Below are 18,555 nucleotides of genomic sequence, written 5' to 3' on the forward strand. Positions count from 1 at the left end.
TCCGAGCAACTAGGCCCGTGAGCCACAACTACTGAGCCTGCTGGTCTGGAGCCTGTGCTCAGCAACAAGAGACACCGTGATAGTGAGAGGCCCGCACACTGCAATGAAGAGTGGCCCCCGCTTGCCACAACTAGAGAAAGCCCTCGCACAGAAACGAAGACCCAACACAGCCAAAATAAATAAATTAATTAATAAAATAACAACTAATAATAAAAACTTAATGTTTTCTCTTTAGGACGTATTTGTTAATCTCACATTCTCTCTGATTACACAGTGAATTTCTTCAGTGTAGCTGAATGATATATTAGAATGTTACTAAGCTTTTTTTTTTTTTTTTTTTTTTTCCGGTACACGGGCCCCTCACTACCGCGGCCCCTCCAGTCGTGGAGCACAGGCTCCGGACGTGCAGGCCCAGTGGCCACAGCCCACGGGCCCAGCCGCTCCGCGGCATGTGGGATCCTCCCGGACCGGGGCACGAACCCGCGCCCCCCGCATCGGCAGGTGGACTCTCAACCACTGTGCCACCGGGGAAGCCCTAGAATGTTACTAAGCTTTTTGAATGTTTAAATAAATCCACGTACTGATTCTTTATTTTACCTCCCCTCCCCAGGTGCAAACAGGCAAACAGAAAACAAATCCATTTTGTTGATAAGTTAGTTATGATAATGTCCCTGTAGAAACCATGCTATTTCCTTTTCTCTATGGGATTTTATAAGTTTTCAGTGATTGGATTTACATAGCTTTCTATGGAAGTCTGACTCCTGATTTTTACAGGTGCTCTATTTTGTTTAACCATTTAAATATTAGCAACAGCCCGGTGAGGAAAAGAGACACATTGCTTTGTTTTTGGCAGATCCAGAGAATGATATGGTGAGAGAAGGTGCTTATACTATTGACTAAAACTACAGTTCTGGATTATTTATGGATTTATCCCTGTCATTTGTCTTTTAACTGATCATAACCCTAGAAAACCAAGAATCTCTTTTATATTAAAAATGAATTATTTGTTTAGTTGTGAGGTAATATTACAAGGGGAGCTGTTTAAATACTTTTTATTTCAACCATTATATATAAAAACTGTCACTTGGAAAGTACAGAGATTGGCAGCTAATTCTCTAGTTGTGGTGTAAGTTTATTTTCCTGCATAGCATCTTTTGCTGTGCATAAAAGTAAATTAGTTACTTGTCATTTGAATTTGAATATGGCTGGGTGATAATGAATTACAATTGGGATGGTATGGAAAGTTACCATATACATGCACTAGTTATAGGATGTCTTCTTCCATCTCCCTCACAAAGACAGAATAATGACTGGTAAACAACTTGTGGACGTGGTATTATTGGAGATAACATAAACTCTGGATAAATATTACTATATCACAATTATTTTTACTACTTTATGGAACTTATTTTTTAAACCTTAGAGAATCAACAAGTGTTTCCAAGGTAGACTGGAAGGCTGTTAGTAAATGGATCATTAGCATATGCACGGGGTTATTCCAAACTGCCTGTGAGACTGCTGGAGCCATCTCATCTTACTGTGGAACTGATTCTTAAACTTGCTGACCATCTGAGTTGTGTAACAGTTTCACATACCTTAAATTCTTATTCCTTGTGTCTTGTATTTTATTTTGCCTTTATTTTTTCTTACTGATCTTTAGTACTGTGTGAGTCTTGTGAAATGAAACTTGGGTGAATTGAAGAAAGCACAGTTGTAGACGGTCCTAACCATACTTTAGTGTTAATCATCTTGTTTGGATTTGCCAATTGAAAATTCTGATTTCAGTTTTATCTTATGCTGTACATTATAGAAAGTATACTGTAGTTTTTTCCCATATATGGTAAGTATTTTGTGGATTAGTTGTCTCTGTTGCTTGAATATTGTGTTCCTGAGCCACTGCTAACAGAGAGTATGAAGCCCGCTTGGAAAGATACAGTGAGCGCATTTGGACGTGTAAGAGTACTGGAAGCAGTCAGCTAACACACAAAGAGGCCTGGGAGGAGGAACAGGAAGTTGCTGAACTGTAAGTAGTAGAAGCACTGCCCTTCTAGCGCTATCTTCATGTTATTAGGAAAGAGGGAATATTTGTATTTAAATTTATGGGGCATAAATTGGAATACATTACGTTAGTATAATGTACTGGTGTCTTGCCTGTTGTCATTTTGCAAGTAACAGTATGTGGAATATATAGTTGTGCGTACACTTATTTACGTATTTACTAGGCTTTTGAGTGTTCTTGCTGTATACTTTTACCTTGTAAGTACTCTGGAAATGTGGTTCTAAGCAAAGGAAGCTGGTATAATCTAGAAGTAATATGGACGCAGCAAATTAGCAGAAAGTTTTCTTTATTTTGTGGTCATTTGAAATTTAAGATAGTATTTAAAGCAGCTGTCAAAAATAAGTACATAGTTTGAAGACAGTTTATCTGAGTGGGGTGGTTGAATGAGGTGTCTTAAAAATTCTGTCTGTTTTCAAAGGGCCTATCTGTCTGGGTAGTCTCTCAAAAAAAACCACTCAGAATTTAGGCAGTAGAAGCATGCAGAAGATAAGTAGAAACTAAGGATGATAAAACAGTACTCTTTTTTTTTTTAGTGGTTTTTTTTTTTTAATTTAAGTATATTTGATATACAGTATTATATGTTACAGGAGTACATTATAGTGAGTCACAAATTTTAAAGGTTACACTCCATTTCTAGCTACTATCAAAAAACAGTACTCTTTTAGAAATTCGGAGTAGAAACTTTTTCTGTGGACTTCTCATTGACTTCTCTTGATAGTATATAAGCAGAGAGCATACAGTTTAGTAATTAATACCATTCTGCTCTTTTGCCTGTGTAACAGAACACAACCTTCAGTTGAGACCTGGGGTCTAGTAATGGTTCCATCACTGATTAATAATTAGTGAAGTCTGTTAACCTGGTGCCTGTTTCTTCTTTGCTTGGGTCACTGACATAGTTCTGTTTTGGATTATTGTTATTTATGTATATGCCCCATTTAGTATACTAGACTCAGGGTTGGCCTACCTTTACTGTAAAGTGCCAGTTAGTAAATATTTTAGGGTTTGTGGGCCATGTGATCTCTGTCTCAGCTATTCATGTATTTACTTCAGTGACCAGTGTGAGGACAGCAATGCTTTTTGAACAGCAGAGGCACATATGACGACAGTTTTGATGATTGGGGTTGTGCTTTGAGAAGATTAATCTGGAAGCGGTGTGCAAGATGAGTTAGAGAGGGAAGAGGCAGGTGGGAAGTCTGTGTAGTCTAGCTAAGAGTATTCGGGTCGGGAATCATGGCATTATTGGGAATAGAAAGAATGAGATGGATTTACATTCTGAAAAAGGGGGTTTGGTCATAATTTTGGAAAACCACTACAAAGTTTGTTCATGAAAAGTCATAATACACATTAAAGATTTTCAGAAGACTGTAGTAAAGAAACTCTAGCTTGGTTTAATCTTATGGGTTTTAAACTTATTCGACCTTAGATCCCATTGCAACAGAGGGAAGTTCTGAAGAACGCACTTAGGGAATGTTTTATGTGATTTGATAGCTAATAGAATATAAGGAGTAATGGGAGAAATTGTTGAAAAAGACAGTGAGGTTTTATAATTTTTATTCAAAGTAGAAATACTTTTTTCTGATTATAAAAGAAATGCATACTTGTTATAAGAATGTAAACAATACAGAGTTAGTAAAAGAATCTGAACATCATTGTCCAACTTCACTCCCCAGAAATAACCACAGACAATGAAGCTTTAAGCCTGAGTGACTGGGAGGCTTAATGGAAAGAGACAGTGAATTTATAGGGGCCAGGAAAGGCCTCATGGAATTAAGGAAGTCTGAGGACATGTTGGAAGGGTGATTAAGCTGGGAGGGAAGGCAGTGGGGAGAGGACAAAGGTAACAGCCTTAACAAAGGCAGGGAGACTTGAAGGTTATTGATCATGAGGGGAATAGCAGATAACTTGGTAGGTTAATTGTGAACGGGAGTATGATAAGAGCTTTTAAGCCTAGCAGTTGGAGGAACATTTGTTATGAATAGCACAGAGAGTGATTGAGAATATTGTAGTATGATAATAAACCTGCTACTTGCATCTGTATGAATATTCTCATGCCTGATCCTTCCTTTTGCCCTGTAACACATGTGTTAAACTATCTGGTCAGAATTGGATATCTAACAACTCTCCATTTAGGTTGCTTCCCATTTTCTGCTGTCATCAAGAATCCAGCAGTGAATATCTTTGTGTACCTATGACAGTTCTCCTAACTGTTGTCAAACTGCTTTCCAAAAGAGGTGAAACATGGGCTTTTGGCAGAGTATGTGTGCTATTTTGCACCGTTCACTTGCTCGTAACAGGGTGTGATAATTAAAGTTCTTTTTTGCTAGTTTAATAAATGAAAAGTGGTACATCATTGTTTCACTTTGCAAGGAGTTCAAATCATGGTTCCAACATATTAACCATTCATGATTTATTTTTCTTATCTGTAAAATGAAAATTCTAGACCCCTCACAAGGTATTGTGAGAACTAAATGAAGGAATGCATTTTTATCGATTGAGACATAATAATTAAGTTATGGTCTCCCAACCAAAAATTGCGCAAAGGATATGTATAAAGAATTCATACCTGAAAAGGGAAGTGAACTGCAAAAACAAATGAATGGGAAAATGTTCAACCTTACTAATGATGTGCTTATTATTTTCATTTTATAGATGAGAAAATTAACATGGACAGGTCAGTCAGACAAAGCTATTTAAAAGTTCTTTCTTTATCCTGTAAACCACATAGGTTTTAATCTTTGTATTCTCCAGTGCCTTGCATGTATTTGCTAAAGAGCTTTTTGCATTGATCTGAGCAACTCTCCGGATAGGCTGTCCTGCATTTTCTTGGTAACTGATGACATGTTTGTTTAGTTTGAAGGAGGAGTTCCCTGCCTGGTATGAGAAACTTGTTCTGGAAATGGTTCACCATAACACAGCCTCCTTAGAGAAGTTAGTAGATACTGCTTGGTTAGAGATCATGACCAAATATGCTGTGGGAGAAGAGTGTGATTTTGAGGTGAGTGCCTATTTTTATTTTTTTTTTTAATGTGATTTGACTCACCAAATGTCAGGATTGGAGCTTCCAACATAGATTATAGAATATATTTCTATGTGAGTAAAAATATACATTACATTTGAAGTCCACTTAATATCAAATATTTTAATCGCCAATTTTTTTTTTTTTTTTTTTAATGTGTTGGGTTTTCGTTGCTGCAGGCGGGCTTTCTCTAGTTGCGGCGAGCGGGGGCTACTCTTCGTTGTGGTGCGAGGGCTTCTTATTGCAGTGGCTTCTCTTGCTGTGGAGCACGGGCTTCAATAGTTGTGGCTCGTGGGCTCTAGAGCACAGGCTCAGTAGTTGTGGCGCATGGGCTCAGCTGCTCCGTGGTACGTGGGATCCGCCCAGACCAGGGCTCGAACCCATGTCCTCTGTGTTGACAGGTGGATTCCTAACCACTGCGCCACCAAGGAAGTCCCTAATCACCAAATTTTAGAACCACGTTTGTTATTGGGAATGTTGACTATTACAATAATTGTTAGACTGTGTATCACTGGAACATTTTTCCTTTTTTGTCCCTTTTTGATAACTCGATGCTGTATTGGCCTTGTTTGTTTTGTCATTTTTTTCATACTTTGTTTAAAAGACCTTTAGATATTTTTAGTCCAAATCTATGGAATCTATAGGCAAAAGATTTCATTTCCCTGCAACAGTGATTGAGTTGACTGTTTTGTTTTTCTATTTAAATTTTTAAATTTTCCAGCCCATTACTGAAGGATAACTATTACTGAAGTAAATAGGTAAGATAGCTATTACTATTACTAAAGGATTTACTAAAGTAGTTAGGTAAACTGTTTACGTAACACTAAAGCAAGCCCTATATAATCCTTTGAAAACTTAAGTAAGATTCAGGCGGAAGGGAACTAACATTTGTTGAATTTCTGTATGTATTGGATACTGGGCTAGTTGCTTTACATAATGTCTTACAGAATCTGCACAGAAAGGTGAGGTGGTAAACAGGCGCAGATGTTTAAGTAGCTTGTTCAGGTTGATATAATGTACTAGTTAGTACTAGTGATTTCATCTGTATGTAATGAAATGGCTGACTGACAGTGGCCTGGACTTCTCAAACTTGGCCTAAATAAAATCACTTGGAGGATTACTGAATGTACATTCTTGGGCCCCATCCCCTGAGAGCTTGATTCAAAAGGTCTAGGGTAGGGCCTGAAACTAACAAGCTCCAGGATGTGATGATACCAACACTCTGGGGACAACATTTTGAGTAGCATCGGCTTAACCAGTGAAGACATTTGATTATCTCACATAATAAGTCTTAGAGGCAGGCAATTCCAAGTTTGGTATAGAGGCTGAATAATATTGTCAAGGACTTAAACTCCGTCTCTCTGCCTTTCTGCTCTGCTTTTCTCGGTGTGTTTGGTTTTGTCCTTAGCTTTGTTGCCTCTTGGTTGTGAAATTGTGACTGTGAGCACAATTGTTTGCTCACTCGCAATTCAGAGTGATCAAATACCTAAGCACAGTAAGAAAATCTTTACCAGAAGCATATTCCTCCTGTCCCCCTTTTTTTTTAAAAAATATTTATTTATTTTGGCTGCGCTGGGTCTTATTTGCGGCACGCAGGACCTTTGTTGTGCCATGCGGGCTTCTTAGTTGCGGCATGCGAACTCTTAGTTGGCAGCATGCATGTGGGATCTAGTTCCCCAACCAGGGATCGAACCCGGGCCTCCTGCATTGGGAGTGCAGAGTCTTACCCACTGGACCACCAGGGAAGTTCCCCTCCTGTCCCCTTTTATCTTTACATGTTATTGCCTAGACCATGGCTTACATAATCCATCCTTAGCTGCAGGCGGGCTGAGAAAGTGAATACTACCTTTTTTATAAAGCCTCAAAAGAGACAGGCTGGCAAGAGAAGAGGAGGAGGGGAATGGCCTAGGTAGCCCAACAATAGCCAGTAAGTCTGTGTCTATCTGGCTCCAAAGTCCTTGTTCTTTCTTTAATTTACTTTGACTTCTTGTATCTCCTAGCTACTTTTAAAAAATTTTGTAATTGTCTGTGGAATCATCATTGGGTTTTAATCACACACTATATCATTCAGTGTCCTGGCAGGAAACAGATGGCATATTCATATGGTGTAATCGAATTGAGTTTAATAAAGGAACTACAGACAGCAGACAGCAGTCTGATCTAGGTCAAGGAAAACTAACAAGGTTAAAGTACCTCATGGCTGTCAATAGTGGAGAGGCTTTACTACTTCTAAACCCCAAGTAAATGAGGGGAGGGAGAGGATACAGGAACTAGGAGAGAGTAATGTAATTGTAGAAAAGTACTTTGGTAGTGAGAAGTAACCAACCTGCTAGGGAGACAGGGGAATGAATATACCATATGATTTTCTGCTTATGCTTCCCATGTGTGGAACTCACCAAAATCTAGAGGGCAAGGGAGCCCTTTGATGTAGTTCATAAAGATCAGCCTGTTTAAGCACAGAGCAAGGCAGGGAAGACTGGAGACAGATATGGAGTGGCAAAAGGAAGATACTCTGCACACATCTGCAAGGTGGAAGAGGAAGAGTTCCAGGAAGGGGGGGAGAGATATTAGGGAGATAGGCGTGTCCATAAACATATGAAAAGATGTTTAAATTCATTAGTAATCTAGGAAATCAAATTGAAACCGTAGTGAGATCATTTTATACTCATTAGATTAGTAAATAAGAAAAAGTCAAAATAATGCCAAGTTTTGACAAGAATCTGGAGCTGCTCATTCACTGCTAACTATTTTGGTAAATGCTTTGGCATTATTGAATACAGTGGACTTTGACTAGGGTTTTTATTCTTGAGTATTTACTCTTTTGATACTATGCAACTAATAATGTTGAGCACCTTATGTGCTTGTTGCTATCCTTCTGTTTGTATTTTCTTTGGTGAAGTGTCTGTTCAGATCTTTGTCCATTTAAAAATTTAGTTTAAATTTAAATTGTTTATTTTCTTGTTTTTAAGTTGTGAGACTTATTTATATATTCTGCATACATACCCTTTATTAGATATGTGCTTTTGCTTTTTCTCCCAATCTAGGGCTTGTGTTTTTATTCTCTTAACAGTGTTTTTTGAAGAGCACAAGTTTTTAGTTTTTTTTTTTTTTGCGGTACGTGGGCCTCTCACTGTTGTGGCCTCTCCCATTGCGGAGCACAGGCTCCGGACACGCAGGCTCAGCGGCCATGGCTCACGGGCCCAGCGGCTCCGCGGCACGTGGGATCTTCCCGGACCGGGGCACGAACCCGTGTCCCCTGCATCGGCAGGCGGACTCTCAACCACTGCGCCACCAGGGAAGCCCAAGTTTTTAGTTTTGATAAGCCAAATGGAAAGAAAGTACCTAACCATATCTGTAATTATGTGTAATATAAATGTTCTAAAAACTTCACATAAAAGGTAGAGATTGTCATATTGGATAAGAAAGCAACACGCGACTATCTGCTGCCTATAAGAAAGATACAAATAGAATAATATTAAAAGGGTGGAGAAAAGATACCATCCTAACATTAGTCAAAAGAAATCTGGTATGGCTATATAAGTGTCAGACAAAGTAGGTTTCAGGACAGAGAATATTACCATGAATAAAGAAGCATTTCGTAATGACAAAGGGATCAGTTTATTAAGAGGGCATAGCAGTCCTTAATGTTTATGTATTTACTAATGAGAGCTTCAGAGTACATGAAGCAAAAATAGAACTACCAAAAGAAATAGACAAGTCAAAATTATAGATGGAGATTTCAGCCCCCTCCCCTTTTCTCAATAACTGGTAGAAAGAGTAGACAAAAAGTGAGCCAGAATATAGAAAACCTGAATAACATTATCAACCAACTTGACCGAATTGTCATTTATAAAACATTCCACCTAATAACTGCAGAATACACATTCCTTTCAAGTGCATAGTTTATGATGGTAGACCATAGTCTGGGCCATAAAAAAAAGTCAGTAAACTTACAAGGGTTCAAATCATACAAAGTATATACTCTGACCAGAATGGAATTAATTCAATAACAGATATCTGGAAACTCTGCAAATAATTGGAAACTAAATAACACACCTTTAACTTACTCATAGATTAAAGAAGAAATCAAAAGGGAAATTAGATAATATTTTGAACTGAATGAAAATACAGTATATTAGAATTTGTGAGATACTGCTTACAGTAGTGTTTAGGAGAAGTGTATAATACTAAACATCTGTGAGAAAAAAAGAAAGGTCTCAAATCATTGACCTTGGCTTTTACCTTGAGAAATAAGAAAAAGAACCCAAAGGAAACAGAAGAAGAATTAGTAAAAATCAGAGCAAAATCAATAACAGGAAATAAACAGGAAAACCATAGAGGAAATCAGTGAAACCAAAAGTTGGTAATTTGAGAAGATCAATAAAATTAATAAACCTGTAGGCAAACTCAGGTAAAAAAAAAAAAAGACACGAATTAACCAACATGAAGAATTAGGTGATATCCCAACAGAGCCTACAGATATTGACAGAATAATAAGGGAATATTATTAACACCTTTAAGCCAATAAATCTGACAATTTAAATGAAAACATTCCTTGAAAGACACAAACTACCAAAACTGACTGAAGAAGAAATAAAAACCTTTAATGGCCCTGTATCTATTAAATAAATTGAATTTGTAATGAAAATCATCCCACAAAGAAAACTTCAGGCCCAGATGTTGTCACTGGTGAATTCTACCAAACATTTAAGGAAGAAATAATACCAATTCTATATGTTATTTCAGAAAATAGAAGAGGAGGGAATTCTTCACAAATCATTTTATGAGGTCAGCATTACCCTGATACGGAAACCGTATAAGCACAAGAAAAAGCCACAGACTAAGAAAAAAAGTATGTTCACAGAGCTCTCTTGTGAACCTAGATATAAAAGTTCTAATAAAAATTTTAGCAAGTGAAATCCAACATTATGTTAAAAGGATAATACATCATGACTAAGTGAGGTTTAGCCTAAGAATGCAAGGTTTTAAATTTCTAATTCTCCTTACTGATAAACCAATATGATCATCTCAATTTACACACAAAATGCATTCGACAAAATCCAAATTCCTAATAAAAACTCCCAGATAACTGCAAATAGAAAGAAACTTCTTCAACCTGATAAATAGTATTTACAGAATAACAGTCTACAGCTAACATCATACCTAATGATAAAAGACTGAATATCTGCTTTCCTACTCTACTTAATATTGTACTGGGGGTTCTAGTCAGAAAAAGAAGTAAAAGGCATCCAAATTGGAAAGGAAGAAGTAAAATTGCAGATAGCACGATTGTCTATATAGAAAATCTCATGGAATCTACCATATAAGGTACTAGAACTAATAAGTGAGTTTAGCAAGGTAGCAGGATACAAGATAAATACAGTCATCCCTTGGTATCCGTGGAGGATTGGTTCCAGGACCCTGTGGATACCAAAATCTGCAGATGCTCAAGCCCCTTATATAAAATGGTGTAGTGTTTGCATTTAACCTATGCACATCCTGCAGTATACGTTAAATTACCTGTAGATTACTTAATAATACCTAATACACATGTAAATGCTGTGTAAATAGTTGTCAGTGTGAAGCAAATTCATATTTCGCTTTTTGGAATTTCTTTTTCTTTCTTTTTTTTTTTTAATATTTTCGATACGTGATTGGTTGAATCCACAGATATGGAACCCGTGGAAATGAAGGGCCCACTATACAAAAAACCAATTTGTATTTCTATGTGTTAACAGCAAACAGTTGGAAATTGAAATTTAAAAATTCAATACCATTTATAGTAACATCAAAAAATCTGGAATACTCTGGGAGTAAATCTGACAAAAGATGTGTAAGACCTATACACAAAACTATAAAACATTGCTTAGGGAAATTAAAGAAGGCCTTAAATGATGGAGAGGTAGACTTTGTTCATTGGTCAGAAAACTAAATATTGTTAAGATGTCAGTTCTTCCCAAATTGACGTATAGATTCAACACAATTAATAGTAAAATCCCAGCAGCTTGTTTGTAGGGATTGCCAAGCTGATTGTAATGCAAAAAACCTAGCCAGAACAACTTGGAAAAAGAACAGCAAAGTTAGAGTCCTAATGCTGTCTGATTTTGAGCCTTATTGTAAAGTATTAAGACAGTGTGAAATTGGTATAAAGATAGACCAGTAGATCAGTGGAACAGAGTAGCATCCGGAAATAGGTGTGAGCACGTGCGCGCGCGCACACACACACACACACACACACTCTCTGTGCTGATTTTTGATAGAGGTGGAAAGGTAATTAAGTGAAGAAAAGATAGTCTTTTCAACAGATGGTTCTGGAGAATTGAATATCCATATATATTTTTTTTTAGAAAATGGAAATTCTTGAACTTTATGTACACATTCCTCAGGTTTGTGCAGTAGTTGCCCTTTGGCATTAGTACATTGGTACGTGAATTATGAACTAGATTGTGATCATTTTATTTTTTAAGATGTCATATTTCAACCTGGAGATCTGAGAAATAAAGTTGGAAAAAATCACTGTGCTTGACTACTTTAGAGTTTCAGTGACTTTTGTCAGGTGACGTGGAATGTGTATTGGATAATATATTCTAAATGTTACCTTTAGGTTTCTAGTTCTTAATATCTTTTTTTTCTTAATATTTATTTATTTATTTGGCTGCACTGGGTCTTAGTTACGGCATGCAGGTGCAGCATGTGGGATCTAGTTCCCTGACCAGGGGTTGAACCTAGGCCCCCTGCATTGGGAGCGTGGAGTCTTAGCCACTGGATCACCAGGCAAGTCCCCTTAATTATTATCTTTGATTCTTTCTCCTGTCTCCCTTATAGGTTGGGAAGGAAAAAATGCTAAAGGTGAGGATTGTGAAGATTCATCCTTTGGAGAAAGTGGATGAAGAGGCCACTGAGAAGAAATCTGATGGTGCCTGTGATTCTCCCTCAAGTGACAAAGAGAATTCTAGCCAAATCGCTCAGGACCATCAGAAGAAGGAGGCAATTGTGAAAGAGGATGAAGGAAGGAGAGAGAGTATTAGTACGTATGATAGTAGCTTTCCTTAATGAGTTATGCAGCTCATATTATGCGCAAATCTTTTTGAGTTCTCTAGCAGTTAAATTTGTAATTGGGTTTGTTGCTATATAGACATGATTTTGTCTGTTTATGATTCGGAAAACAACTAAAATACCTACAAAGTGAATCAAGATTTAAATCTCCCTACACAATTAAGACAATTGGGAAGTCATTTCCTCTAGTTGCTTGGAAATCTGTGTGTACATACCTAGCTACCCAAGATGGGAAAGTAAGTTTGCCTGCCTTTTCTCTTTAAGTTGGAATTATGTATATGTGTGGAAGGGGTGTGATCAGAGTATGAGGGATAAATTCTAATCTGTTTCTCTTCACGTTGCAAGCCAGTGTGACGGTTTTGAGATACTTCCTTTTATCTGTATTTTGTAACTCAAATTCGTCTCAGATGGGAGCTGCCAGAATTCTGAAACACTCTGGTATCTGAAAGTAATTTTTAGGGGCCTGGAGACCTAATGTAATGTTTTGAAAGTTGAAGAATTGAGACATTGCCCATTGGAAAAATAAATCGTCCTCTGAGGTCGTCTTTTTTTTTTTTAAATCTGTGTCAGTAAGGAATTTGACTGGGATAGGTGTCTTCTGTCTCCACAAATACGAGTACTAAAGTATTGATGTATATTGATCCCCCTCCCCATGATTGTTAGAGGATCAAATTTTACCTCATTATTTAACTATTAGAAAGTTTGAATTAGAACATTTCATTAGAATGTTATGCTGTATGTCTTCCATTCTATTCTTTGTCTCTCCAGATGTTTTGGATATGTGCAGATGGTTTTAAAGGAATGTTCTTATCTAGTCCCGAGGAAACTTCTGAGACTCATCTGCCCCAGTTGTTGATGCTTCAGTTTTGTTTTCCACTCTGCATTTTGAATGCTAATGTCTATGTTTTTCAGTTTCTCTTTTCCTTCTTTTTGATACTGAAGTTTTCTAACATGTATATTACTTATAATTCCCAAGACTTGAGGTTGATAAGTGTGTTGGTTAGGTGTTGACTGATGATATGTCTTCTAACACTTCTTCTAGAACCAGATCATTGGAATACCAATGATGTGTTACAGTTGTTAGTTTTATGCCTTAAACGTGTACTAGGAACCCCTTGTTTTAGGCTTTGGCTTCTTTTTTAGGGTGTTATACGCCTTAGTTTAGGTTTTAATTTGGGGATATAATGTTATTGCTAGTATGTGGAAAGAATGGTAGGCAGGCTAAAGAATGTTATGATGTACTCTGAATGTTTTCAGGGGGAAAACTGATTAGAATTTACATAGAAATATGAGAGACAAATTCCAGTATACAAAATGTTTTCTCACAAGGTAACCTTCCTTCTGCTTTATGGGGGGGAAAATGTATTAGGCAGGAACTTTTCAGTTTTGTGTTTTTAACCTCACTGTTACGAATGTCTGTGTTCTTCCTTCATCTCAGAAGGTAGCTGTCTGTCCTTCCTCTTGGTCAAGATACTTGTGCTTTGAATTCCATTCCTTCCTGCTTTCTCAAGGATTGGGTTAACTCTTATTATTCTACTCTACAGTGTTTTTAACCCTCTCTCTAATGGTTCTTCTCAACTTATAAATGAAGTCCCATTTTCTAAAAACAAAAACATACCCTCCCTTGATCCTGTTCTTCTATTTCTGTCTTACTCATTCAAGCCAAAGTTCTTGAGAATGTTGTTTCCACTTTCTGACCATCAGTTTATTCCTTATGCTATTATAGTCTAACTTCTGCCTCTTTACTCCTAAAACTGTTCCTAATAAGGTTATGGGTGACCCCTAATTGCCAAATCCACTGATTTCTTCTTAGTCCATTTTACTTTTCTTTTACATTTAACACTGTTGGTCACTCTCAAATCTTTTAGTTTATTTGATAGCACAGTCTCCTATTTCTCTAACTACTTTTCTTTTTTTATTTTCTTTTTCCCCACTGCCATTCCTTAGATTTTTTTCATATGGTTTTTGTTCTGCCTTTTAATTTTTTATTTATTTATTTATTTTTGCCTTTTTATTTTTCACTACATCATCATCTACTTGATTTCTAAGGCAGGAGACTTAGAAACCTTTAACATTCCCACATCTAGTTGGTTACCAAGTCTGTCTTCTTGACTGTTTCCTTCACCATTCTGATACATTAATCCAGATGTTTAAGATTATATCTTATGATTCCCTTTCTTCAGTCTCACCTTCCCATTTTATTCATTTTCTAACTGCTGAAAGTGCTTTTTCTTTTTCTTCATTTTTTCACACTAGTGCTCTTTCCAAAATGTACATCTAATTAGTTAGATCAAAAATCCTGTTTCCCTAGTGTCCGTAAGACAAATTACAGCCTATATGAATGGTATACAAGGTTCGTTATAATTTATAAGCCCCTACTTACCTCTGTAGTCTTGATTTTTTAAATTGTACTGTAGATCATATTCACCTGTATCTCATTATTTGCAGTCTCTGAACAAGTCATATTCTTTCTGAGTCTTCCCTGCCTATCTTCCAGACTAAATTAGACATTGCTTCTCTCTTTTTGAGTATTTTTCTCTCTAATCTAGTATTTTTCTATACCAATCTCTATTATAGTATTTACCACATTGTATTGTAATTATTGTTGACTCCTCCCATAGACTTTAGCTACTTGAAGTAAGGACCTTATGATTTACCTTTCGGCCCCATCACTCAGTGCTTGGTTGCAGAGTAGCTGTTCAGGAAGATTACCGAGTGGATAGAATTAAAAGAATTATTTTTTTCGCTAATTTTCTATTGATTTGATTAGATGACAGAGCACGTAGATCTCCACGAAAACTTCCTACTTCATTAAAGAAAGGAGAGAGGAAATGGGCACCTCCAAAATTTCTGCCTCACAAATATGATGTGAAACTACAAAATGAAGATAAGGTTAGTTGGCATTTTATATTAAACCTCTTACATGTAGTAGATGTTGTTTAAGAAAATATCAAAGGGCTCGTTTTCTTGTAGAAAATGTGCTAAAGAAAAATGTAAATAAATGTTTCTACAACAAATTCTGAGTGGTTTTCTGGTCTTTGTAATTATGACTTTAAACTGTATTGTCTTTCCTAGGAGATAACATGCTTTTTCCTTTTTAATAGGAATTATTAGGGTGTGAGAGTAGTTTACATTTGAGCTTCAAACTTAGTTATTTGAAAAAATAAGACTGTTTCCAGTGGTTATGGGCTTCCTGAGGAAATAGCTCTTCCCAGTTAAAAGCAGAGCAATTTGTAATATAATTAAACTCAGAAAGTGAGTTAACTCTAACCAGTGCTTTTTCAAGGCATCTGAAGCTAATAATCTAAAATGGTGAATACCCTTTAAATAACTTAGTACTATGTTTTATTGATTCTAAGATGTTCAACTTTCATATTTTTATATTTCCAGAATCAGGATATGTATCTTTTTTTTTTTAAATTGAAGTATAGTTGATTTACAATATTGTGCTAGTTTCTGGTGTACAGCAGAGTGATGCAGTTATACATATATATATGTATATTCTTTTTCATATTCATTTCCATTAGAGTTTATTACAAGATATTGAATATAATTCCCTTTGCTATACAGTAGGACCTTGTTGTTTATCTATTTTATATATAGTAGTTTGTATCTGCTGGAATCAGGATATATCTCAATATCAACTGGCAAGAATTCTTTTCTTTGTGGTACATAATGTGTCTTTCATTAATAGCATTCTAGATTTCATGAAATATGCCATGTTACTTTTGGGTACTTTTATTCCTATATGTCTAAGATCTCATCGTTAGAAAGAAGCAGGAGGGCGGCTAGGTGTGGAAGGCAGTTGCACATTTGTCTTCATGTCTAACTGTTATATAGAAGAAACAGCTATGGCCTGAGAAATTAAATAATTCTATCAAAGTTCCTAATTTAATAAATGAGATTAGGGAGGATTATAACCTGGATCTCTTGCCTCTTTAGAGTGTTGTTTTTTTCCCACGTCAGAATGCTGACAAGTCTTATTTCATTTTGACTCATTTGTTTTATAGTTAGTGACCTGAAGACATTACTGGATTGTTAGGATTTCTTTATATTTGAAAATTGTGTGTTAAATACAATTTTTCACTAAGTTTCTTAGCTCCCATTCAGCAGGGTGGCTAGTTAAAACATCATTGCTGGGACCTCCCTGGTGGCGCAGCAGTTAGGAATCCACCTGCCAATGGCAGGGGACACGGGTTCGAGCCCTGGTCTGGGAAGATCCCACATGCCACAGAGCAACTAAGCCCGTGCGCCACAACTACTGAAGCCTCCGCGCCTAGAGCCTGTACTCCGCAAGAGAAGCCACTACAATGAGAAGCCCGTGCACTGCAATGAAGAGTAGACCCCGCTCGCCGCAACTAGAGAAAGCCCGTGCACAGCAGCGAAGACCCAGTGCAGCCAAAAATAAACAACAAATAAATAAATAAAAGAAAAATGAATCCCTTATTGATGTACCTTTATGTAGTATTCCCTTCCTTTTCCCCCTTGCTTTTATAAGCGATTGATGATGACTTTCCATTTACTTCTTTTTCAAAATTATTTATTTATTTATTTAGCTGCACTGGGTCTTAGTTGCAGCATGCATGATCTTCGTTGCCTCGTGTGGGATATTTAGCTGCGGCATGCAGGCTCTTTGTTACAGCAGGCGGGATCTAGTTCCCTGACCAAGGATGGAACCTGAGCCCCCTGCATTGGCAGCATGGAGTCTTAACTGCTAGACCACCAGGGAAGTCCCTCCATTTACTTCTAAATTCTTAACAAGAGGAACTGTTGGTTCAACAGATATACCCATTTTTAGGACTTTGATACATATTGACACATTGCCTACAGATATCTTTAACATTCTGTCTCTGAAAATTATTCTTCTTCTATCTAGTATATAACCTATTTTATAGGTGTAATGATGAGTTTTCCAGAGAGAATAAATCTTTGTTCTCATTGGTTAATTGCTTTTTACCCCAGTAGTGAGTTATTTCTATTTGTTAACCTAGATCATCAGTAATGTGCCAGCAGACAGCTTGATTCGTACAGAACGCCCACCAAATAAGGAGATACTTCGATACTTTATACGGCATAACGCATTACGGGCTGGTACTGGTGAAAATGCACCTTGGGTGGTAGAAGATGAATTAGTGAAGAAATATTCCTTGCCTAGCAAGTTCAGTGACTTTCTGCTTGATCCATACAAGGTAAGGTCACTTAAGTTTTGGACAGCAGGATGGAACACTATTGAATGAATTTATTTCCTCTGATGGTTACAGTAGATTTTGAACTCTTAACTTCAGATAATGAATTCAAAGTTTTCACGTATATCTATTTCATATAGGTTGTGATTATGGGGTTGGTAGGGAAGAGGCCACACTGAATATCTCCTCTTCTAATTTGACTTATTTTACTATGGTTGCATAATTAAAACAAAGAAACAAATTACATGCATGTGCCTTTTTGTCTCAGATCTTTCTTGGAATGAGGTATGGTATTAAAAAAAATTATTTTTGCAAATTGATTACTAAAAATGAAAACTGATTTTGTATGTGAGATAAGAGGATCAAATATACTTTCAGCCTTGAAAAGAACTAAGTATTGCTTTGTATGACAGATTAGTAGAAAATCTAGCACTTCTCTCTATTATTTTTCCTTTAATTATCTCATTTGATTTTCAGAATATTCTTGTAAAGTTGTATGGTATATATATATTTTCATCTCTTTCTTGTAATTATGAAAAACTAAGGCTATCTTACAACTGAGTCATACAACTAAATTACTTCAATTACCTTACGTTGATATCGTTAACAAAAGTATATTGAGAAATAATTTTATTTCTTCAAACATTGGTAAAGACCTCCAACCGTAGTTTAGCATTAGCATGTTTTCTTATTCTAGACCAGCACGATCAGGCATTATCTTCCATTATGCTCTTTAAATTTTTAACGTTTGTGTAAAAAGAAAAATTTAGGGATTAGTTGACTTTTTCTAGATCAGGACTAAAATTTCCATGGAACACTATTTAGTAAACCTAAACTTTTTTTTATTATTTTTATTTTTATTGGAGTATAATTGGCTTTACAGTGTTTTGTTAGTTTCTGCTGCTACAATGAAGTGAATCAGCTATATGTATACCTATATCCCCTCCCTCTCAGACCTCCCACCCGCCATCCCACCCATCTAGGTTGTCACAGAGTACCGGGCTGAGCTCCCTGTGCCATACAGCAGGTTCCCACTAGCTGTTTTACACATGGTGGTGTATTTATGTCAAACCTAATCTCCCAGTTCATCCCACCCTCCCCTTCCCCCCATGTCCACATGTCCATTCTCTACGTCTACATCTCTATTCCTGCCCTGCAAATAGGTTCATCTGTACCTAGAATTTTTCTAGATCCACATATATGCATTAATATACAATATTTGTTTTTCTCTTTCTGGC

General features: G+C 36.7%; 1 protein-coding gene across 2 annotated transcripts in view; it reads left to right on the top strand.

Annotated features, from left to right (window-relative positions):
- BAZ1B (bromodomain adjacent to zinc finger domain 1B) overlaps positions 1–18,555 on the top strand; it is a 65,569-nt gene that overhangs the window by 7,139 nt on the left and 39,875 nt on the right. For both annotated transcript variants that reach the window (XM_024747184.1, XM_024747185.1), the window contains exons 2-6: positions 1,907–2,023; positions 4,910–5,054; positions 11,901–12,102; positions 14,902–15,023; positions 17,123–17,320. In XM_024747184.1, the coding sequence (XP_024602952.1) occupies positions 1,907–2,023; positions 4,910–5,054; positions 11,901–12,102; positions 14,902–15,023; positions 17,123–17,320 (784 nt within the window). The remainder of the gene's footprint in view (positions 1–1,906; positions 2,024–4,909; positions 5,055–11,900; positions 12,103–14,901; positions 15,024–17,122; positions 17,321–18,555) is intronic.

This window comes from Neophocaena asiaeorientalis, unplaced genomic scaffold (assembly GCF_003031525.2).
Source record: "Neophocaena asiaeorientalis asiaeorientalis breed wild unplaced genomic scaffold, Neophocaena_asiaeorientalis_V1.1 scaffold607, whole genome shotgun sequence".
NCBI lineage: Eukaryota > Metazoa > Chordata > Mammalia > Artiodactyla > Phocoenidae > Neophocaena > Neophocaena asiaeorientalis.